This window comes from Gambusia affinis, linkage group LG13, assembly GCF_019740435.1.
Source record: "Gambusia affinis linkage group LG13, SWU_Gaff_1.0, whole genome shotgun sequence".
In the NCBI taxonomy this organism is placed as follows: Eukaryota; Metazoa; Chordata; class Actinopteri; order Cyprinodontiformes; family Poeciliidae; genus Gambusia; species Gambusia affinis.
Genome location: NC_057880.1, coordinates 11,885,511 through 11,909,347, shown reverse-complemented (window position 1 = coordinate 11,909,347; position 23,837 = coordinate 11,885,511). Strand labels below are relative to the sequence as shown.

At 39.3% G+C, this 23,837-nt stretch overlaps 2 protein-coding genes across 2 annotated transcripts; both read left to right on the top strand.

Moving 5' to 3' along the window:
- Positions 1–835: 835 nt before the first annotated feature.
- Positions 836–7,978, top strand: minpp1a (multiple inositol-polyphosphate phosphatase 1a). Its single transcript, XM_044137324.1, has 5 exons — positions 836–2,469; positions 2,555–2,749; positions 4,239–4,336; positions 6,011–6,141; positions 7,134–7,978. Exons 1-5 carry the CDS (start codon positions 1,887–1,889, stop codon positions 7,513–7,515), a joined length of 1,389 nt encoding a protein of 462 aa, XP_043993259.1. The 5' UTR covers positions 836–1,886; the 3' UTR covers positions 7,516–7,978.
- A 2,875-nt stretch (positions 7,979–10,853) lies between these two features.
- On the top strand, positions 10,854–23,837 carry LOC122842975 (bifunctional 3'-phosphoadenosine 5'-phosphosulfate synthase 2-like). Its single transcript, XM_044137323.1, has 12 exons — positions 10,854–11,053; positions 12,884–12,998; positions 13,087–13,322; positions 13,966–14,104; positions 14,220–14,338; positions 18,834–18,947; positions 19,116–19,227; positions 19,748–19,953; positions 20,524–20,659; positions 21,940–22,208; positions 22,299–22,528; positions 23,034–23,837. The coding sequence occupies exons 1-12, from the start codon at positions 11,027–11,029 to the stop codon at positions 23,173–23,175; spliced, it is 1,845 nt and encodes a 614-aa protein (XP_043993258.1). The 5' UTR covers positions 10,854–11,026; the 3' UTR covers positions 23,176–23,837.

The following is a 23,837-nucleotide window of genomic DNA, read 5'->3' as shown; positions in this document are numbered from 1 at the left end:
ATATTGTTAGTATGAAACAACGTATTAATGCATGTTGTTTCATTTCCCATTTATACAAGTTTCTTTTTATCTTCACTGTCAATGTCCAAATAGAGCGAAGCATATTTGCCCAGGTTACTGTTAGGAAACAAAAGTAAACAAACTGAACTGGACTTTGCTCAGTCCATCAAGCAGATGCTTGTGTTATCTGAGAGCAACCTTCAAGTCTAAACAGGTGCATAACGATGTTTTGTCTTTTTTACTGCTTTATGATATTTTTCTGTGTTCGTCATCGCGTGACAGTTAAGGATTGCTATGTATTTCAACACCAAAGGGAGGTATGAGGAAGTGAACCCATATCTCAGACAGGACATACTCGCTGTAAACAGATCTTCTTTAGAGCCTCCATTGTCACAGTGTCGGGAAATCCATTTTACGGCCATCATAAGACACGGGGCGAGATATCCAACGGCCAAAACCGTCAGGGACATGCAGCAGCTGCACAACATCGTCCTGAATAATTTCACAGAGGAGCAGAGCTGGCTGCATGAAATCCTGACTCAGTGGACGATGTGGTAAACTGAGGACGTGGGCGGCCGACTGGTCCAGAAAGGTGTGGAGGATCTGAAGCATCTGGCCGTCAGACTGTTACAGCTGACCAAAAACAAATTGGCAGCACACTTTTCAGACCCTTATTTGGAAAATACAATGACGTTTCTACCTTTAATGTGTCAGAATGGGGAAAAAAAAGTTCAAAGAGGTCATAGGTTAGAAAACTGATTCATAATTTGAAGAACTCTAGACTTTTTCTTCACATTATTGCTCCATGTGTCTTTTTTCTGCTTCAACAGGTTACGGAGTATGCAAGTGACCTGAAAGTGTTCTGAAAAAGACGGTCATGACATCAACAGCAAGTCAAGCTGCCTCAATGATCCTGCTGAAGTTTAGCACTGTTTTCATTTTCTTAAAAAAAAGAAAGATAAAAATCTGTTGAAATTAACTAATCTGAGCCAAACTAGGAAGAATGGAACAATCAATATTAAGGTCATACTTTTTTGTTCCTCTCAATACAAAGATTAGCAAATTTAATTAGCCGTGAATTTTTGCTAAAAACTACAATAGTCCATCTCATCTTTATAATTACCAATCTGAACATCTGATGAAGCACAGAACCTGTGTTTTAATGTAAAAATGTTAAGGATTTTTGGAATGATTTAACATATTGTTTTTGAAAGTTTGTAATCTCCTTGAGCTCACCAAAGAAAACATATTATTTGTTTGCTTTGTGAAGATTAGAATATTGACATTGCAGAGAATGCTTTTCAAATTTGGATTAACTAGAGTGTCACAGGGGGGGCAAGAGAGGGAGAGAACACAGAGGACTAGGAAAAAATGTAATACTAAAGAACAGCTACACAAACATTGTTACTAGAGCAACTAAGAATAACTAGGAACAGAAATACACATGACCACAAACACTATGAAGAACTAAACTAAAATAATACAGAAACAAGACTGATATAAATAAAAGAGGAACAAAGGGACAGAAAAGATTGAAATCCAACTAAACAGCAGCAGATCCTAACAGAGGTCTTCTTTCAAGCTGACAATGCTAACCAGAAAGCATGTGGTCTGCTTTCTTTTTGATATGGATTATCTTATATCTGTCTGCTTTAAATACATTGCTTAACTCTCTCGAAGGTTAAAGTGGGTTTTTTTGTTTGTTTGTTTTTTGTGCTTTGTCTTCATGCGGTCTTTACCCAGCTCCCCTCTAGCACAAGAAGGGGATCTCCCACGGTCTCGTCAAGGCAAGAACCGCCTCTGCATGTCACGTCAATTTGATTGGCTGATGAATGCCACACGAATAACGTCACGCATTTGGGCTCTGAGCAAACCAAAGCGACATCATGACGAGCTTTCTATCCAAAATCCTCTTCTTTACCACCATAGCCGGCTTTTCCTGGTGTTTTCGTAACGATACGAGTCCAGAGGAAAACCCAAACATACCGGTCATCGCCAAGTATTTCGGCACGAAAGGAAGGTACGAGGAAGTTAACCCTTACCTGATACGGGACATACTCGCTGTAAACAGGTCTGGTTTGCAGCCTCCGTCCCCGCAATGTCGCGAAATCCATCTGACGGCCGTCATAAGACACGGGACGCGATACCCGACGAGCAAAAACGTGAAGAAGATGCAGAAACTTTACAAGCTGGTCCAGAGCAGCGCTCGCGGGAATGAGAGCTGGCTGCAAGATATCCTGACCCAGTGGACGATGTGGTACACTGAGGACATGGACGGTCGACTGGTCCAGAAAGGTGTGGAGGATCTGAAGCATCTGGCCGTCAGGTTGTCAAAGCTCTTCCCGACAATCGTCTCTGAGGAGAAACTTCGAGGTGGACTCTTCAAGTTCATAACCAGCTCCAAGCACCGATGTGTGAACAGCACGCTGTCCTTCAAAGCAGGGCTGATGGAGACGTGGGCCATCACAGGTAGCATCAATGACAACCACACTAATTACAGAATGATGTTTCTGTGGGATCAGTGTAACAGGTGGCTTATTTTTCCCTTTTTCAGATGTGGAGTTTGAGCATGCAGTGAACGATGCTCTAATGAGGTTCTTTGACAAGTGCACCAAGTTTGTGCAGGAAGTTGACAACAACCCGTCAGCTTTGACAGAGATGGACAAGTTCACACAGGGACCAGAGATGGTGAGGGTCCAGAAGAAGATCGCTGACCGTCTGAATGTCCCATATCATCTCATCACATACGGTGAGTTGTAAGGTTTTAGGCAAACATAAATGAATGTGTAAGTTATTCTAAAACCAGAAAGTGTGTGTTGTGTTGGTCTGTTGTCTCTGCCTTTCATTTGAGTTTGTGAAATGTTAATTAAGGACACATTTTAAAAACAAAGCTAAGATGTACACATTTCTGGTGAAGTTTTCCTGCCATAATCCAAGAGCACACATTTTCAGTCTGAAAACAGGATTTATGTCTTTTGTTCTCAAAACTTTTAATACTTTTGCTTACCTTTTCATTTTGAAAGCAGCCATTCTGACATTAAATATAATGTAAAATAAAATTCCCGAAGCACCATGTCTGCTTCACAATAAAGGATTATCTGCGACACATATTTGGCACAATAAGTTATGTTTATCAATTTAATATTTGTTTTGTTACTAAATTCAGTAATGTGCAACAGAAGTAATAAGGACTGCACCTTAGCTTTTTAGATCAACACAATATTAAAGGCAAGAATATAATATGACTTTATAACTTAATGGATTTTGTTATTTAGTGAAAAAAACTATTGGTCATTGGTTGTGAATTGGTACTATGTAAATTGAACTAAATTAAATTTAAAAAAGCAGGAATCCTCCAGTAGGTACCACTTTAATTTCACATTTTACATTGAGAAGGTCTTTAGATCGTGATGTACTGAATTAATAACAGTAGGTGGTGCTGTTTCCTAATCTAATTCTTCTAACCCTTTATCGTCTCTATTGCATTTTCTGCAGGAGTTCCTGTAAATTAAGATTTTTGTATAAAAATGTAACAAAATACAGGTGCGTGTTTAGAGTCCAAACCAGCAGCATCAACCCCTCTGAACAACCAATCATCCAGGTATCCCTGACGATGAGCTACAGGGAAAAGTCCAAAGACAAAAGTTATGTGTATACATTGAGAACCTCACAGAATTTTTTCCTCTATAGATTCTGCCTTTTATAATGCATTAATGTATGTATAATATTGTATATTATAATATCATATATTGTTTGTAATAGTATTTTTACATGAGTATGTTGCAGTTTTACTCCTGTTCTTGAGTAAAACTGCAAGGGGTTAGGATGACCTCTAACCCCTTAACCTCTAAACCCGTAGGAGGAACTGGCAGTAAACATGCTCAAATATGAACTGCTACAGGTAAATTTTTTTCATCTGTGTTTGGCTTGTGCCAAATGGTATTGAACTGAAGGAAGGGTTGTGAATTTGTGTTTACAGCAAATTGATAACTATACCCCAAGGACGATTGCAGTATTTAAAAACATAACAGAAGAAGGAGGAAAAAGGGAACTAAGTTTAAAAAAAAAATTGCACATTGGGTCGAGCCTGATGGTTGCAGAGTAAAATATGGAACATGAAATTTGACAGAAAACAATTCTGAATTGAACAATTGATATTTTTAACATTGAGCTACAACATGAAACATTCAGTGAATCACATATATTCTTTTATTAATTTATTTTCTTCTATCTCTCAGATATGGTGGAGGCTGCCTTCTACTTATGTGCTTATGAGTTTGCCATCAAGACAGTGAACTCCCCGTGGTGCCGCCTCTTCGACGAGGTCGATGGACAGGTATGACCTGTCCATCACCTGCATGCCCTCAAACCGCTGGAGACTTTTATAAACCATCAAATAAGATTCAGGTCACGTGCTCTCTCTGATTTGCTGTGCTCAGAGTATTCAGGTCAGTTCGTCGCCCTGTGCGAGGTGTGCCCAGGAGAGCAGCCTGTCAGTTTCCACCTTTGTCTGATTTGGTTCACACTCGTCTCTGCATTTTTTATTTATTTTTTTTTGTCACAACAGAGAAGGATCACTGAAATTTGCCAATTTTGAAAACATTTTCATTATTACTTTCCGTTTTTGGAGTTTTTCAGTGTTTGACGTCATGCCATAAAAACATTTATAAGGCAAAAAACAAATAAAAGCATAGTTATCCATTGACACCGCTGGGTTTAACCTGACAACAAATCATAGTTTGAAAATTATAGATTATGAGTTTGCCATCATAAAAAAAAAGACTTTTCCAAAATCTTAAATGTTTGATTTTTTTATTTGATCCAGATTACTATATTTTATGTTAAAGGTAAACATTTATAGTGATGGATATGTTATAATTCCCCAGCCAAATAGATGTTGGTTGTAAATGTTAAACAAATGGCAAAAATTCGTCCATAAGAATAAAACCTATGGACTGATGGGTTCAATATGCCTGAATAATTGAAGTATTATAATGCACACAATTTTTAGTAAAACGTTTTTTTTTTTTACTGTTAATGATTTATTGAAATTCCAAATTATTTTTGTTGCATACCTCTATTAAAAATTGCTTATTTTACCTGTAAAGAAAAAATGATTGTTTTGTGGCACAAAACAATCATTTTGTACCACATGAAAACTCATCTTCTTTTAAGAACAGTGTAGTTCTCTTTTACTTCGATCTTCAACTAGTGGGTAGTAGACAAGTACAGGATACAACAGTTATTTGAGAAAAGTGCCAACTTTCTTATGTTAGACGACTTAGAAATATGCCGTCAAGTTAGGTATGTTTAGTTTGACAGGAGTAGTTACAATAGTAGTTTCTGTGTTTATTAATAAATGGACATATTCATTTATTCATTTCAAAAATTAACAAAAGGTCTCTAGAAGTCCAAGAAGTTGGGCTTTAGTCTGTAACAGCGAGAGATTTCCCAACAACGCAAACCTTAAAATTTAATACAGTTACCTTACAAATAAAATTTGTTTATTTGTACTTCTGACAATTTGCACAGCATTTAATCTTTCTCAGAAACAACCCGATGGCTAGTAAGCATGTTTACATAGGGACTGAAGGTCCAAACAGCAGAGTAGTCATTTGTTATTAAACCACACATTCAAATCGTTGTCATATCATAATTTTGACGAAACACCTCAAAACAAGTTGGTAATGTTGGTGCATTTACCAACTTGTTCATGTAAGATGAATAAATTGCGAGAACTATCACTGCACTATTTGTATCTCAGGTTGATAAACATGTCATTGAACAATTCCTTCAAAATTGAAGTGTATGTTTATCATGAGGAGGGTCTGTGGGGAAAGGATAGATTTGTTTACGAACAGAGTAGAGAAATTATCGCTCAAACTCTTTTATAAGAATTGTAAAAACTAGCAAGCTTTTATTATAGGCACTAGTATATTCACCTCTGACCCTGTTATTCAGCTATTACATTCATTCTTTATAATCTCTTCCTTTTAATCTGGTCTAATAGGTAATGGAGTATGCACTTGATTTGAAGCAGTTCTGGAAAAGAGGCTATGGATACGACATCAACAGCAAGTCGAGCTGCATTCTGTTCCACGACGTGTTCAGTCGCCTGGACAAAGCAGTTCATGACCACAAGTGAGTGTGAAACAATGGTGGCTGCCATGCTTAACTGCTTTTAAATTTAGGAGTAAAATAAAATGATTTCATTTCTAACTCCTCTGGCTTAGAGTCATTCAATCCATTTGTTTCCACTTTGAGATAAAATCTCCTTAAAGGTTTCAATTTGCCCAAAGAACATACAGTCCCTAGGATCTTAAGAGGAAGTTAATTTAGTCTTCCTTCTCTTGCAGTATGATTATTATCACAGTCCGGGGGTAATGGGCTTTGGATTCGGTGCCTTTAGAACAGCCTTATGTTTAAACATCAGCCTGGTTATGGACAAACTGCGTCTTTTACTGAAACCTAGCTACAGTTCATCTCTGGTTCCGATCAGTCACCCCTTTTTGCAGTAACGTAAGCGTTAAAGTCCTCCAACAGGAAAATGAAATGTAGCAAGATGACTTGCTACACCCAAGTCTCACTGGGCGCAAAAGGGGAAAAATGCTGTCAGAACCTTTCCTCTAAGCTGGGGGCGTTGAGAACCCTCCCTCTAGTCCAGCTGGGATGCCTTAAAGACTTTGGGGCCAACATGAGGGCGTTTTCCCTTTTCATTAAATGCATTTCTGAGTCAGTGTTTTGGTTTAAACCCTTCCACTGTAACTCCGGGTGCAACCCAGATACAAGATTATGAAATTATTAGTTTGTATTCTGGATAATAGTCATGGTCACTGAGCAGTCGAGTAAGTCTTCCTGGTTCACAACTTGCACTCTGAACCAAGGTAAATTGGGTTTGATCAAGCCAACATCAAACTTATTCCAGAATGCCTCTTGGATCAGTTAAGGTACCAGCAGTGGCATTTCTAGCACAATTTGAAAACATATCGACATCTTGAAAACAATTTGAAAGCATATCGACATCTTGAAAACAATTTGAAAACATATCGACATCTTGAAAACAATTTGAAAACATATCGACATCTTGAAAACATGTCGACATCTTCAATCACAGATGATTCTGTTTGCTCCAGTTCTGGTCAGGCGGTGACTGAAGCCGTGACGGTGCAGGTCGGACACGCAGAGACCCTCCTGCCCCTCCTCACGCTCCTGGGCTTCTTCAAGGACAGGGAAACTCTGACATCCGCCAACTACGCCTCACAGAGAGAGCGCTCCTTCCGCACCAGCCGTATGTTACCGTATGCTGCTAATTTGGTCCTGGTTCTGTTCGACTGCGGAGGACGGGACATCAGACTGCAGCCTCTGGTCAACGAGCAGCCGGTCGTCTTCCCAGGTCTGGCTGACCGGCAGGAGTCCATGCCGCTCTATGAGGACGTCAAAAGACAGTATGCGGAGCTGCTTAACGGGTGTGACTATGAGACTGTGTGTGAGCTTTTCAAACCAGCTGAGCCTTAAGGAACAAAGGTTTTATTGGCTTTAATGTTTTTCTTTGAAGAATGGAGTCAAATCAGTGTTTCAGATGACAACATATTGTTTTTATTGCTTTGAAAATGAAAGCCATTAATACCTCACTGTTGGCTAATTGTTGTCTTTGTGCCACAAAGTGTTCCCTGCCTAGGAGATTAAATTTAGATCATTTTACCATATAGTATTACAGCTGATCACCTCACTGAAGCTTTTCCAAAGTTGGCTTTTCTGTGACTTGGATGTTGTTTCGTTTAAACCGGTTGAATTTTTTTAGGATTCATGTGATTTATGATTGACTAAAGATGATTCATGATTCAGGGTTTAATAAATTTATTGCATTTAGAGTTGTGAAAAAAAAATGTGTGCAGTTCTGTTTTCACTTGCACTTAAATGTTTCAGGCCATCAAACAAATGCTAAAGTGCAATAAAGGTACATAAAGCAGCTGTCAAAGTCGTGATTTCATTCAGCGAAATGAAAAAAAAAAAGAGATTTTCAAACTACCCACCTCACATGTGGGGAAAAAAAGAATTGCCTGAGAAGTGAGCAGCGACAACTACTTTCAAGTGGTAACTCTTAATGAGTCTTTCACATTGCTATGTTAGCATTTTGGCTTGTTATTCTTTGCAAAACTATTTTCTGTCCAGTCACAGTGACGAGATTTGAGGATTCAATGGACTATTTAAAGAACTTAAACGGGCTGTGTGTCACACACAGCCTCTTGTATTTGTTCAGATTTAGACTAGGATGCTCCAAAAGGTTAATTGTTTTTCAGCCCTTCAAAGGTGGAGTTGCTGGTGTGACTGAATCATCGTCTCACTGTTTGACACAATTGTGCTTGAGCTTAAAGTCACCAGGCATTCTTCTTAAAGATTTTCTTCTGAAGAACAGAATTCATTCATTTCAGCTAAAGGTGAGGCACCACCGCTCTGCCACCGCGTGGTTTGACTGTCTGTATCTGGATCTTTTTCTGAAGCATATTTTAAAACAGGGCTTATATGTCAGTTTGAATGAATCAAAAACCCATCCTTCCTAATGCAAAAATGCCTTTAAAATAAACATTTCAACATAGGTTTGACTCCAAACACACAGAAAAGCAAAATAAAAATTTTGGAGTGGGCAAGCCTATAATCTCCGAACTTTATTGCACTCAAAAATTTGTGGATTGATATCAGAATAAGGTGATTCTGAGGTCAAACGTGGAAGAAATTTTGAATATGCTGTGTTGAAATAATTGTTTAAAGTTGACAGTAGCCTGTGATGAACTGGCCACTTACCCAGAATGATCTGCCCTGATCCAATTACAGGCACCACCTTGCAAAGATATGTGAGTATAGAAAAAGGATGGATGGAAGGAGCCAGAAGCTGGTAGATTCCATGTAAAACATTTGGGACAATGATTTTTTTGAAGCAATTGTTAGATATGATTCTAAATATTTATATTAAGGTTGGAAAGAAAGATCCATACATTGCTATTTCATTGCAAAAGCATTTTCCATTTTTCTTCCCTTCTTGTAACTTTATTACAAATTGGATTTTTTTTTTTTCATTGTGTTTTCCTTTGGGATACAAGTGTGGTCTTGATGCACTTTTGTGATTAAAAGCAACACGCATTGCAAGATTTTGAGATTCACCTTTTGAAATACACTGTGATCATTTTGTACACAACTGTACATTATGCTTTCATTTGTATTTCAGTCTTAAAACCAGCATTTGCTTTGGAAATTTTCCTGGATTAATTCCACAAGCTTTTTTTCATTATTGTATGATCACTGTAAAAGTGACTCATGCTCAAAGTTTTTTGCTAACAAACTGCAGTAATGAACACTTTATTTATTTACATGAACCGCATTTGTTAAGAGACAATCACTCTAAGATGTAAGGAACATTACATCACGGTGGAAGTCCTTTCATGTTTTATTGATGGGGACTCAAACAAAGCGAATAGGAGGATGGGTGGGGTAGAATACAGAATCGGAGTAAATCCAAGACAAACAGGGGGAAATAAGAAAAACAAGGACGCAAAAGGGATCAAACGTGGAGAAGGAACCATCAAGAGCCTTAAAGGGGGAAGAATAGGAATCAGCCAGTGTGCATGGCAGAAACATCACAAGAGGATCATGTAATCTTGGAGGCACATGTATGTATGCAGCTCACAGGCATACTGTCAGAAGGTGACAGGGAGAGGATGGGTAAATAAACACCAAAAGGGAAATACGGAAAACAGAGAAACAACAAAAACGTGAGATACAAAAAATCCCCTCAAAGCAAAACCCAAAACACAAGGATCCATTCTTAAGCTGAACTCCAACAAGTCACCTTTACCACTTTTAATGGTAAACTTTTTACAGAGGTTATGAACTGTGATGACTGAGCTGCTGTTTATGGTAAAAAACAATTAAACAAGTGTGCCTAATAAAGTGGGTAGTAGAATGTAAGTTGCTGCAAGAGTCCTGAACAACACCAAGAATTAATGTATCTTATTGCAAGAGTTGTTATATCACTGCTTCTTTCTGCAATAGCTCTATACTGGTTTAGGCTGAAAAATATTTTTAATTTGCTTTGTAAATATGAACCATTCAGAACCCTGAGGTCATCAGAGAACTCCTAGTGTTCGCCACTCCAGAATTAAACCAGGTGAGGCAGAAATAAATTTCTATCCCCCTCAGCTCTTTAACAAACTCCCGAGAAACCTGGGATGTGCAGAACCTGTTGCACATCCCATAATGAGCAGCTTTGTGTTTGAAAAAAGACTACTGACCTGTTTGCTGAACACTGATGAGTGAATAAAGTGTGAGATCAAAGATGGATTTGAAATCTAATTGAAAACCAAATATTGATTTGAATTTGCATTTGAACGTTTTGACATAGATCCAATTTTAGGCAAATCCTGCAGGGCTTTATTTTACTTCTGCAATTTTATACGTACTGAAGATGAAACTGGTTGTCTATTTCAGATTAGTTATTAAAAAAAATACATAAATAAAAAAGTGAAAGTTTTTAGAACATTTTGGTTAAAGGGTGATGGGCCAGAACGTTCCCTTCCTTTCAGGGGTTAGTTTATTCTTTAATTCATAAATAGGCTACCTCAACAGTTATTAACTTCACTTTGTGTGAACGACCTGTTAACTACAACTTAATAAGTCGCTCGTGAGCCTACTGTTTGACCAGGAAACAGCTCATAAATTTCACAATCCAGCTGGACAAGCAGCACCGTGACAAATCACTGTACTTTTCTCCGCCTTTACGTGAGCTTTTTCTTGCAAAGCTGCCAATTATGCTAATATATTAGACGTCGGAGCATGAGGGAGGTACCAGGGGCTGGGCCAGTCGATTGCTACGTGTCTTGAAAGCGGTTTTTAAAAAACCCTCCTCCGGTTTAAAGGCAGCCGTAAAAAGTTTCGTGGTAAGAACTTTACGAAGTCCCCGACCATCCAGGCCCTGCGGCTGTCTTTCTGCGCGGTTCGAGCCCGGTGTCCAGCTGTACGTCGGTGGTACGAAATGTCCAGTGTGAAAAAGCTCCGTACTGTGAGTAGACATGCAGACAACGGCGAGAGAAAATTCTGTGTAAATACGATTTATTTCCATGGAAACCAGGATAAATGTTTTTTTTTTCCAGGGGTGGATAAGTCTTGTAAAGACGCCCAGCACTCGTAAAAAATATGCGTCAAGTAACTTCTGGTCAGTCTTCGCAGACTGACCATCGGAAATGCCCTCCTTTCCCGGTCCTCTGTCTGCAGTCTGTGTGATCATCGTAAAGATAGCCTGTTTGCAAATGTTCTTTGTGTTGTCTTGCCTCACAGTAACACTTAGTTGTTCATTTAAAGTTTAGTTTTTTTCTCCCGCAAAGCAGCTTTCGCTCTCTATGCGCCTTCACTGTATACCCAGGTGTGATGGTCACAGCCTTGCCTTTGACTCTGAATAGGCCAGTTGTAGTAGGAACTTATCCATGTCAGTCTGGCCCACCGCTAACATTGGGTGTTTTGTGAAGGGAGAGAAAGAAGCCACTGTGGAACTGAGCACAGGAATGCTGCCGGCGTCGAGAACATGCCTTTATGTTGAGATTTTAGTCGGAAAGGCATGCAGATGCAATTAAAGCACGCTGATGCACCATATGCATCCACAGATCTTCAATATACTGCTGGGATAACTTTTCTTCTAAAAACTTATCTGACACAGATATTTAATCTATTAGCGCTGGTATATTTGTGCTGTAGCTTCTGTAACTGACTGAGTCACTTTTCGTGGGAAATTGTGACACATTTCATTTCTGAATCATTAACGGACAGAAACTTCAACGGGGTCATTTTCACAGTTTGCTCAACAAAAACCAACAAAATCTAAATTTGTAAAATGGATAAGAAAGACCACACTGATAGGATAATTGCGCAAACATGTTTGTATTTATCTTCATATCTGGACCTCATGCCTTGAAGTCTGACTATGACTGATGAAAAAAAAAAAAAATCTTGCTACGGAAGCCTAGAAAGACGACTTGGGGGGGGTCTAAGAACCCATCTTCTTAGTTTCACCCAATAAAATATATATTTCTATTATGTACGGTGTAAATGAGACAGATAATGACTAGTTACTGCAGGGATTAAGAGTAATTTAAAAAGTAATTTTCATAATGCTGCTGTCATCCCAGAGTGTTCTTTCTTTGATAGAAAGAACACTCTGGGATGTGTGACGTGTCCGAGGAATGGACTCTCAGAGTCAGTTCTGTGTTTGTATGTGAAAGGAGACTCTGTTAGGAAATCTCCTCAGAAGAGCAGTGAGGTCCTGTTAGGGAAGAGCAGGGTGGAGTATGGTTGGCTATTTGAGCCCTAGGTGTAAGGGCTGTAGGCCCATGTATGTAGGAAAGAAGGGAGACTTGGTGCTCCGGCCTGACTGTGTGGGCACAAGCCATGCCACATCATCTCTGGGCAGAAAGCAGCACACTGGTCACATTGTGTCATCAGTCTCAGTTTTCTTCCTCCATCCTGCCTGCTTTTAGCTGTTCCTCCTTACGCCACCCACTGAGAAGAAGTCGCTCCTTCTTCTCAGTGGGATGGTGTATTCAAACTTTAAGGCAGCCAGTTATTATCTTCCAGTTGAGCGTATAAAACCAATCTTACTACGATCATTCAGCTTTGTCATTGGGCACGGATGAGCACTGGTAAACGCTATTAAACTGGTACTTCCAAGTGAATAAATACTGCACTGGGATTGATTGGCATTAGATTTGGGAAAAAATGCTGTCCAACTGAGTCCGTTTCATTTTTCTTGCAGCACTTTTTTGTCATAATGTAATGTTGAAAAGTTTCTATCCACCAAACCAAATTGAACTTCCTCTTTGTGTCTGGTTTTCAATCTTAGGACCTCACAAGGTCAACCAATGTGGTCTACCAGGCTCACCACGTCAGTCGGAACAAGAGAGGGCAGGTTGTGGGCACTCGGGGGGGCTTCAGAGGCTGTACCATCTGGCTCACAGGTTCATTGATGTGTAGACTTCCCTTTTGCTCTCTATTTTTTTCCTTTTTCTTTGACTTAACGTGCATTCTGTTAACAATCCCTATCAGGTTTGTCTGGCGCTGGCAAGACGACTCTTAGTTTTGCCTTGGAAGAGTACCTCGTATCCCACGCCATTCCTTGCTACTCACTCGACGGTGACAACATTCGCCACGGCCTAAACAAGAACTTAGGCTTTTCTGATGAGGACCGGGAGGAAAACATACGACGTGTGGCTGAAGTGGCAAAACTTTTTGCTGACGCCGGACTTGTTTGCATTACCAGTTTCATCTCACCTTTCACCAAGGTAAGAGGACATTTTGCAACAATGTCACTTGCTGAAAGCAGTTATCTCACCTGTAGATCTATTCTAAACTTAAAGATAGATGAAAGAGAAAGGGGGAGCCCAGAGCACATTCTGATCTCAATACATAATACAGTCCGTATTTCCTGATAGGTTACGTCAATTTAAGTCAGTTTATCAATAGAACACATTTAAAAACAACAAGAGGCTGGTCAATTCCAGAACTCACCCTGCCAGTACTAAGGTGGAACACTAGGTTCTGGCAAAATACCTTGCTATAAGTCCCAACATATAAACCCCATTTTCTGAAAATACTCAGGAAGGTCTAGAAGTGGAAAATTGTAGGCTTTGGGGAAGTATTCCACGTAGAAAGTTTCATTAATTTTGGACAACATTTATTGGAAAATTCCAGAAATTATTCCTTTAAGTTTTGTGAAAGTGACAATAGAGTAAACAGGACATTCTGGAAAACATCTTCTTTCTGGGAGGATACAGACAGACAATGTTAAAAATCACTTCAACAGTTGCTCTGCACATTCATGTTCTGACTAGCACGAACATATTAGTCAGCACTAACATGTTAGTCAGGACTAACATGTTTTGTAACTGAGTGTAATTAGAGACTACATGCTCTTTGCATCCACAGGACCGTAATGAGGCGAGGAAGGTGCATGAGAGTGCCGGGCTAAAGTTTTTGGAAGTCTTTGTCCATGCTTCTCTTGAAGTGTGTGAGAGTCGGGATGTGAAAGGGCTTTACAAGAAGGCCCGTGCTGGAGAGATTAAAGGTCTGTTTAGCAACACTTTCTGTTGATGTTAGCCTTACAATCTGTCTATTACAGCTAATACCCATAACCCTGTTTATGTAAACTACCATTTCTGTGGTTTGACATATTTTCCAAGGTTTTACTGGGATTGATTCAGAGTATGAGCGACCAGAGTCACCAGAGCTTGTTCTAAAAACTGGAGAGCTGACTGTGAACGAGTGCATTCATCAGCTGCTGGAGCTGCTCCAGGATCAGGTAGGCGGAGGAGCAAGAATCTTGAGCACTTTACCTTTGGATAGCGTATGGTACTCCTTCAGGATCAGCTTACTTTTTCATCTTCCAAAAAAGCTACTGTCAGCACACATTGTTCCCAGATGGGACGTGGCCAAAGAACCACATAAGTACATTAAAGAACAATGTATATCCCAGTTTAAACAGGTGCTTGTGGATGTCACAAAGCAAATTAAATATAACCAAGGAGGGGCTACTTTATGCCAGGCACATTTGAAAAATAAAGAATTAAAAATATTAAGGCATGAAGACATTCACGACGACCCCGGAAGATCGACATTTGTATGTTTTAAACCAAAGACGAGAACTTCGTGGTAGCCTTTTTATAATCTTGTTTGAGAAAACATTGAAACAGGAAAATGAGTGGTTGGGTATTTAAGCTACAAACAGTGGATATGTGGAAATAATACAAGGTGTGGCAAGTATACGGAGAGCCAAAGACTCATTATTTAGCTCAACAAACAAGCCAAATCTTATGACTTATTAGTTTTGCTGTGTTGGTTTAGACATTCCTCAAATGCAAAGTACATTGTGTTTATTTTGTGAAAGTATTGCCTATTTAGTGTTCACTTTCAAGCAACTTGCCTGGCCTATATTTGAGAATGAGCTAATTAGGCAGTATTTCATTATGTTTTCTGAAGTTGGTTTTGTACTCATTTTCAGTTCACTGCTTAGCTATTTGTAGAGAAGTCGCTTATCCTGTTTTTAAGCCACATAAATTAAGAATCATTCAGACATAAAACAGGCAAAACGCTGAAACACTGAAGCCCTGCTGTGATGACGCATCAAATAGATTTTAGATCTGATATTAGCTCAACAGCAGCTTGTCGCTATTTCAAAACACCATTTCTTGGTTGACTCTAAAAAATTACAAACATAAAATAATTTGACATATATAAAATGGTATGTTTAGTTTTGCATCAGTTCAAAACTCTGAAGCAGATGCCTACTTTAGCTCTGTTAGCGGCTAATGGTTAGCTAATGGCTAATGGTTAGCTAATGGCTAATGGTTAGTCAGTCACAGCATTCTTATGCTGTGACTGACTAACCATTAGCTTAAAAATGCTGAGAGTTTTTCTTTTATTGGTTAGGTAAGAGACCTTGTTAGACAGGTCAAAGTCAAGTCTTCATTAGTCAACTCTCAACACAACAGGTTAACTCAAGAACTACGTCTTTGGGTATTTCAAAATAAGAGTCTCAAACATGGATATCGTGTTCCAAGCCAGATATAAAAGTGTCACCTTTATATAAGTCATACACCAACTGGATTGAGCTTTGGAGGACAGGCTTAGCTTTGAGTTTGAAGTATTTTTGCTATTTTAATGCAAGTTGTCTTGAGCTCTTGTCTGGTTCATTGATTCATTAGCTTAAAATATTTTTATATGAAATCCATTGAAGCATTATGCATGTCTCAGATTTGGACAATTTTCCCCCCATTTTTGCTGTAAATATTTTGGCCTTGGTTGATTTTCTTTCTTTCACTTCCTTAATTTTTGAGCTCACTGCATGTCATCAAGTTCAATGACAGAACAAAAAGGAGTAGAAGAACAACCAACGTTAAAAGAAAACAACGTTGCAAGACTTTAGGACAATAATTGCTATTCAAGACCAGTCTGAAATATTACAGGAAATCCTTGCTCCTCAAAAACAAAACATAAACAAATGTATGCTTTTAATCTTTTGCACAACTTTGTATGTCTGTGTAGAACATTTTTTGCACAGATGGTCTTCCAGGACTGCGACAGATTGGCGACCTGTCCAGGGTGAACCCCGCCTCTCGCCCGGAATGTGGCTGGAGATAGACACCAGCAACCCTCCGACCCCATTAAGGGACAAGGGTGAACAGAAAATGGATGGATGGGTCTTCCAGGAATTGTTTCTAATTTAAATACTTGCAACTCAAGAAAAAATAGATCTGGACATAACAATAAGATGCTGTAAGAGTGTTGGTGTTGTTAGCACATTGGTTTATGTTTGTTACAATGAAACTCTGAGAAGCCAAATATGTAAAAGACAATGTGGATGTTTCTTTAATTTGTCAAGTGCTGATTTTTATTTCTTACATGTGCTTACATGTGTTTGAATTATTACTGTCAACCCTCAGTCTCCTTCCTAGCCCTCAACTGTGCTGGTTGATAGGTTACTGATAAGGTAAATATGTAAACACAAGAGACTTTTAGAGCCATATCTCTGAGATAGGAATTTTATTTTCTGTTGAGTCACTGTGACTTTTTCGATTCGCTGTGTTAAGTATACACAGATAATTATACAGAGCATAGACATTTTCTATGTAAGTTTATGGGGGAAAACCTACATAAACCTAAAACCTGACAGAAACCTCATATTTATAAATATAAATATGAGGACCATGCATGACCTCTGAACATGGCCAAATTACCATGGCAAATGGTTAAACGAGATCTGGCATTAATGTGGCTAGTCCCATTACACGTTAACAGCTTTGAACACGAGCATTCACACAACCTATTAAAATCCAGCCTTCAAATTTATTCATGTCCCAAATGGGCGATTGATGTTACAGCAAGTATAAAAATCAAAAGACAAAGTATCAAAATTAATAAAATAAAAAACAATAAAACATAACAAAAAAGACATAAAATATCAATCATAATATATAATGGGAAGAATGCAGCAGTGTATATCACTGTCGACCGACAGATACTACAAACACTGACAATCACCGAGTCCCCTGACCTTGTCCTGCATTAAAAAGAGAAATTGCTGTAGGAAAATACTAGTGTTTGTACCTGCTACTTTTCATATTAAAAAGTCTGAACCAGGGGACAGAAACTGGAACTCAACAGACTTGAGTAATCAGGTGTCGGTGTTGTACAACACTGCAAGTTGAGTGTTGCACACTCGATATGAAGATTAACTCCTTGAGTTTTATTTAAATATAATAACCCGCATGTCAGTGGCAGCTGTCTTCTGTCTAATTACGGCAAGATTTAAAAAGGAAGCAGCAACTTTATAATATCTAATAAGGTTTTAATACCAAATAAATTTGGTTGGCAAATATGTATAAATATTTGTCAGTCTTATTACAACTAAGGTTGTGAAGTGATGATTACACTGCAGAGAGCTTTCTGGTAATGCACTGGTATATACCAGTTCCCATAAGAAAACATAACATTCTGGTTTTCCTGGTAGTGACCATGTTACTATTCCATTTCCCTAGTTATACTGAAACATATTTAGTTAGGTAACAACTGCACTGCAGCTACCTACCTACCCCTGTTCACCTGGGTGGTTGCCAGGGAGCCTGACGGTCCTTCGCTTGCTCGGATCCAGGAGAAATGGATCTCAGCTCTTATAGACTGAGATCTCCAGTGTTTTTCCTGGTGACTTCTCAGTGCTACAATGACATTGGATGCTACTGTTGCTTTCGCCTGAAATGTTCTCTCTATTTCACAAAAGACATGAAGATATCAGTATTCCTGCCTGTGTTTTGTGAAAGGGAATAACATGTTAGAGACACCCAACCAGGAATAAGGAGAGTGATGGCAAATAGATCCTACGACCTTTTTACAAATTAGCTCGAGGCCCAATAAGTGTTGAAGGATCTGTACCACTGCAAGTGAACACAAAAAAGGAACGGAAACCAGCTATACAAAGAAAGAAAAAACCAATTAATAGCTCATTTACGCATGTTTTCTTACATTTTAAAGTGGAAGACTTATCTGCCATATTGAACTAACCAAATAAAATAACATATTCTCTTTAAGTTGCAAAGCCTGCTAAACATTTCTGGAGCAAGCCCTTTGAACTGAACTTTAGCCCTTCATGAAAGCTGAAAATGATGTCAGCGAAAGGTCAGGTTGTGTTTATGGAAGCTATTAGCTGGGTGTTTTCGGCAGTGACAGACGTAGCAGTGAGCTACCTCTCTGTCAGAGGTAATCAGATGTTGGAACCAGTCGTTAACTCAACCAGCGGAAAGCTTGGGGAAGGAATGATGTTTTCTAATGTTTTAAAACTGGACAGGATGTTAAGCAGCTATGAAACTACAAATCTACAATTGTTATTAATATTACATTATTAACGTAGCCGGCTTTTGAAGTGTGATAAGAATTCAGATAACATGTACAAGATGGTTTATTAGTAGGAAAGAGATACGATTTTTAAAAAATGACACTGGGCATTTCATTACACATTTTCTTTAGCTTGGTGTAGGTATCTGTTGGTCTGATGAACTGAAATAATTTCAAAGCAAATATTTAATGGAGAGAAGGGAGACAGACAGAAATATCAAAGTCACGTCAGCTCTTCTTACTTGAGAACTCGTCTTTATGATCAAGAGATAAGAATGCCGCAACGTGCATTTCATGAGATCCTCTTGAAAGCAAAAAAAAAAATCCCCGGATGTTCTTACAACTGTTTCAAGTGATGAAACAAACTTTTGCTGATTCACAATTCTTCTTTCTCCCTGCACTGTCTGCAGAACATCGTACCAAGCGAGATCATGGAGGAGGTGAATGAGCTCTTTGTCCCGGAAAACAAGTTGCATCTAGCCGTCGCAGACGCAAGCACTCTGCCCACCATCAGCATCACCAAGGTGATTATTTACAGTGCTTGGGCATTTTCTGTTGCTGTTGACAAAGTTTTCTCCTGCTTTCCTCCAGGTGCCCTCAAGCTATTTTGGAGAATGAGTGAACTTTTTTTTTTCTCAGCAGACTGTTTGGGGTTTGGGTCTTTGAGTAATGCTGATGTTCTCCATCCTCAGCTGGATCTACAGTGGGTGCAGGTCTTAGCTGAAGGCTGGGCAAGTCCTCTAAAGGGCTTCATGAGGGAGAGAGAGTTCCTCCAGGTCCTGCACTTTGGCAACCTGTTGGATGGTGAGAGATGACCACTCTGGCAATCTTCTTAATGTTCCCTGTCTCTAACGCAGCCCTCAGTCATGGATGTTCACATGTGCGTACGAATACATTGGTAGTCAGCAGCCAAAAATATAAGTACAGTGTAAATCATTACATAAATAGAAATGTGGGGTTTTTTATGTCTCCTCATGTAGCACTGTAAGGAACAGAGTCTAATTCTTCCCCTTCCTCATAACTATCAATGGTTTTCTTAAAATACCTCCACATTTCCATTAAGCTGTTCTCAACTTAACTCTGTAATGGTTCCACATTTATCCAAAATTGGGTACAAATGACTATTTGTCTTGAGTATTTGTTTTCTGTGGGTTTATTTTATTTTGATAGGTTTCTGTGTTTATCCCCATTGCTTCTAACACACCTCCAAGGCCACTACACTTTATTTAATTTAGGGGTTTCAGAGTAAAGAGGCCGAGAATAGGTTATTATGTAGCTGACCTGTTCTTTTTTTTATTATTATTATTTTTCTTCTTTGTTTCAGGCGGCACCATCAACTTGTCGGTTCCCATTGTTCTACCTGTGAGCACTGAGACCAAGCAGGAGCTGGACGGTTGTGTAGCCATAGCTCTGGAGTACCAGGGCTCCCGTGTGGCCATCCTCAGGAATCCTGAGTTCTACGCACATCGCAAGGAGGAACGCTGTGCCAGACAGTGGGGAACCACGTGTCCGCAGCAGCCTTACATTAAGGTGATCAGAAAGCAGTAATCTTAAAAGGAAAAAAAAAAAAAGCTATTCAAACCCACCCGGCCCTGTTGGAAAAAGGATTGGCTCCTAAACCTAACCTGGTTCTGCAAATCTTGCCTTGCCATCAAGTGTTTGTCTCGGCCTTTTACAAAAAACAAAGAAGAACCTGTTTAAGATCATGCCACACATTCTAATTTTATTTAACTCTGGAGTTTGATAGGATCACTCCAAAGCTCTTATCTGTTTTTGGGAGCAGGATGTATTATTAAAATATGATGATCTGAAACATTTTACATGGCTGTTTTGCAGCCACGCAATGCAAAACAAATTTCCCGGATGTGCAGCCTGTCTATTATTACAGAGAAACAAACTCATGAACACATACTCCAGCAGTAATTTAAAATGACCTATTCAGAGATCATACACACGTTTGGACATTGGGAAGGCTTTCACAGAGAAAACATTCAAACTATTCAAAGTTCTGGTATCAAACTGGGAGACCTCCTAGTGAGGGGGTTAGTGGTTGGTCAATGTTCTGCTGTGCTTCACTTTGAATCTGTTTTCATTGTGCAGATGGTTATGGAAGGAGGCGACTGGCTAGTGGGCGGCGACCTGGAGGTGTTGGAGCGGATCAAATGGAACGATGGACTGGATCAGTACCGCCTGACTCCCAAGGAGCTCAAGCAGAAGTTCAAAGCCATGCAAGCAGGTTGGAAAGTCTGAATTATTGTTCTGGAGGATAAGTCATCGAGCTGATTACATGTAATCAACCCTGTACCGGCAAAGTCTAGGCTCACAACTGAGTTTAGGTGACGGGAAGATGTACTTAGTGTGTACTTGAAAAATTTCAACACCTAAACAATATACTTTGTTGTGTTTGACACAGAATAGTATTGACACTGTCAAGGATTTTCCTATTTGTTTCTAGTGCAAGCGTGATATGACTAAGAGTGCTCTTTTTCTAATTGGTTTTTGGGAAAAACCAAAGAACATGCCTTTCATGTAAAGGGAGTTGGGAAATGGACACAAGGAAGTTATCAAACTTCCCATACTTAATAAATAGAATGTATGCAAGATGATAAGGGTGGCTAGAAAACTCTCCAAAGCTTCTTGTTAAAAAAGGTATCATAAACGGGCATCATGGGGTCATTAAGTGAATAGTTAATATTCAAGTATTTGGACACGTCGAAACCAGACAGGCCAATAAAAGTAGGAGGTTTTGCATCCAACTTCTTTCATTCCTAGAAATCCAGGATTCTTTCCTCTCCTTTCAGACAAACAATGGAACGGATCAAAAAGGGAAATGGTAGTAAATGTAAACCTGCATGAGCACCTCTGATGCTTGAGGTTCTGCATCATCAAAGAGAAACGATGAGATGAACGTCTCATTTCTCTACAATAATTCTTTGAAGAATTTGAATTAATATGAGTTGCAACAACATGTAATTTCCCATTGGGATCACTAAAGTATTTTTGGATTGCGTTTGAATCCACTGTGGCATGTGCTGCTGGCTGAAAATTGTTCAATGTAATAATTTATCCAATAATACAATTGGAAGTATGTTTTTATTGGTCTTGGCTTACATTTCTGTATTTCTTTACGTTTCTCCCTCTTTATAAACATCCAACAAAAGATTTAAACCATCACAGGCTCTGGATGGTTTCTAACCTCGACACCGTGTTGAACTGCATCCTTTTACAGCTTTATTAGAGTGAGCAATAAAGCCACGGTGACAGCAACATTTCTGGTGTTTACTTTATTTTGTTTACAGTCATAAAAAGCGGGCCTCTAACCCTAACCGCCATGCAGTGTGAAGCTGAATTTAACACCACAGTCTATATGACTCATTTAAAAAGTATGATAAGCATGATTGCTGTGACTTTCATTAATAATCTCAATAATCTTCATATATATTGAGTCCCTGGTTGTGCAGCAATGCTTTGGTGATGCTTAAAATATATATATTTTTTTGTTTGTTTTTTCCTTAGATGCTATTTTTGCGTTCCAACTGCGCAACCCAGTGCACAACGGTCACGCCCTCCTCATGCAGGACACCAAGCGGCGCCTCCTGGATCGGGGCTACAAAAACCCGGTCCTCCTGCTCCATCCTCTCGGGGGCTGGACCAAAGACGACGACGTGCCTCTGAGCTGGAGGATGAGGCAGCACGCCGCTGTCCTGGAGGAGGGCGTCCTGGACCCGTCCAGCACCATCGTGGCCATCTTCCCCTCGCCCATGATGTACGCTGGACCCACAGAGGTGAAGAGAAATGGTTCAGCCAGAGGTTAAATTGCCAGTCGCTGGTGAATCCGTGTCGGGGCTGAGTTCGTCGGTCTGGATGTCTTCCAGGTGCAATGGCACTGCAGAGCCAGGATGATTGCCGGGGCGAACTTTTACATCGTTGGCCGCGACCCAGCCGGCATGCCTCACCCTGTGACGAAGCAGGATATGTATGACCCCACGCACGGAGGAAAGGTTCTCACCATGGCCCCCGGCCTCACCTCTGTGGAGATCATCCCCTTCAGAGTCGCTGCTTACAACAAGACCAAGAAGGCCATGGACTTCTACAGCCCAGAATGGTGCGCAAAGACAGATTATTTAACTTTATTGAACAGTGACGCTCAAAACAATTCATACCGTCTTGAACTTTTCTGCATTTTGTCACGAAGAGAGCTGAAATTGAATGCATTTTATTGGGATTTTGTTTTAAGAATATATTGAGAGGTGCAACCTGCAGTTGTATTCAGCTTCCTAAGTCAATACTTTATAGGAAAGGTGTCATCACATGCAATCTTTTAAGGGTCATTTTCCTGCAACTGTTAGATTCATGTCTGTCCTAATACTCCTAAATCAAACATGTGGCTCATTTTCAGGTATTTTAAATCCTTCACATGAAATCTCAACAAACGTACAAAAGCTCCTGGTTATCAGACAGAAAATGGAACACTTGAGCAGATATGAATTACTTTGCAGGAAACCACAAATCCTTGTCTTAAGCCGAGCCAAACCATCCTTCTGTTTTTTATTTCTAATCTAATAGTTCTAATGACGTGTCCCCCCCTCTGTTGTTCTTTAATTTCTCAGCCATGCGGATTTTGAGTTCATCTCTGGAACCAAGATGAGGAACCTGGCTCGGAGCGGAGAGAACCCGCCCGACGGCTTCATGGCCCCCAAAGCCTGGAAGGTGTTGGTGGAGTACTACTCTTCTGTTCAGAAGAACAACTGATCACTTCTCAGTCCACGCTCAAATTACAAATTTTATTCGTATGTGGGGCATAGACAATTGTACACTCCTTTTTTCTCGGGGTATTATATCTGGGATGGATTTCTATAAACGATTGGGTATTCTTGGTTTCATTTTGATGTTTTAAAGTTAAATGGTTTTTCCATCCCTTTTAAAGTGCAACAGTTTATAAATTCATTATGTGTTTAAATGCATATTAACTTAAGCTATATATTTTAATAAATTAAAGCTAACATGGGATTATTTTTTACTCCTTTTTTTTATAAGCTTAGAAATATGTACCAAGAACAGGAAATTATGTTTTAATATTTACATATCTGAAGGAAAAATGATTTTTTTTTAAAAGTAGATTTTAGATTTGCAACAATAACTATTATGCCAGATTATTTGTTATGATCTGAATGTAGTTTTGTCACTGCATACAACGCCTAACTGTCTAACATGTATGGCTGTTTTGATAATGTGAAAAGTGCCTTTTCCCTGTCATGTCATTCAGAAACTGTAACTTTTCTTTCTTGCTGGTGTTGATCTGTTGTTTATTTTGAAGGTTTGTGAGGCATTATGAAGTGGACATGTGTATTCATGACTGAAGTCTGCCGGTGTTTGACATTGAATAATAAAACGAAAATGTTTCTGTGAATCAC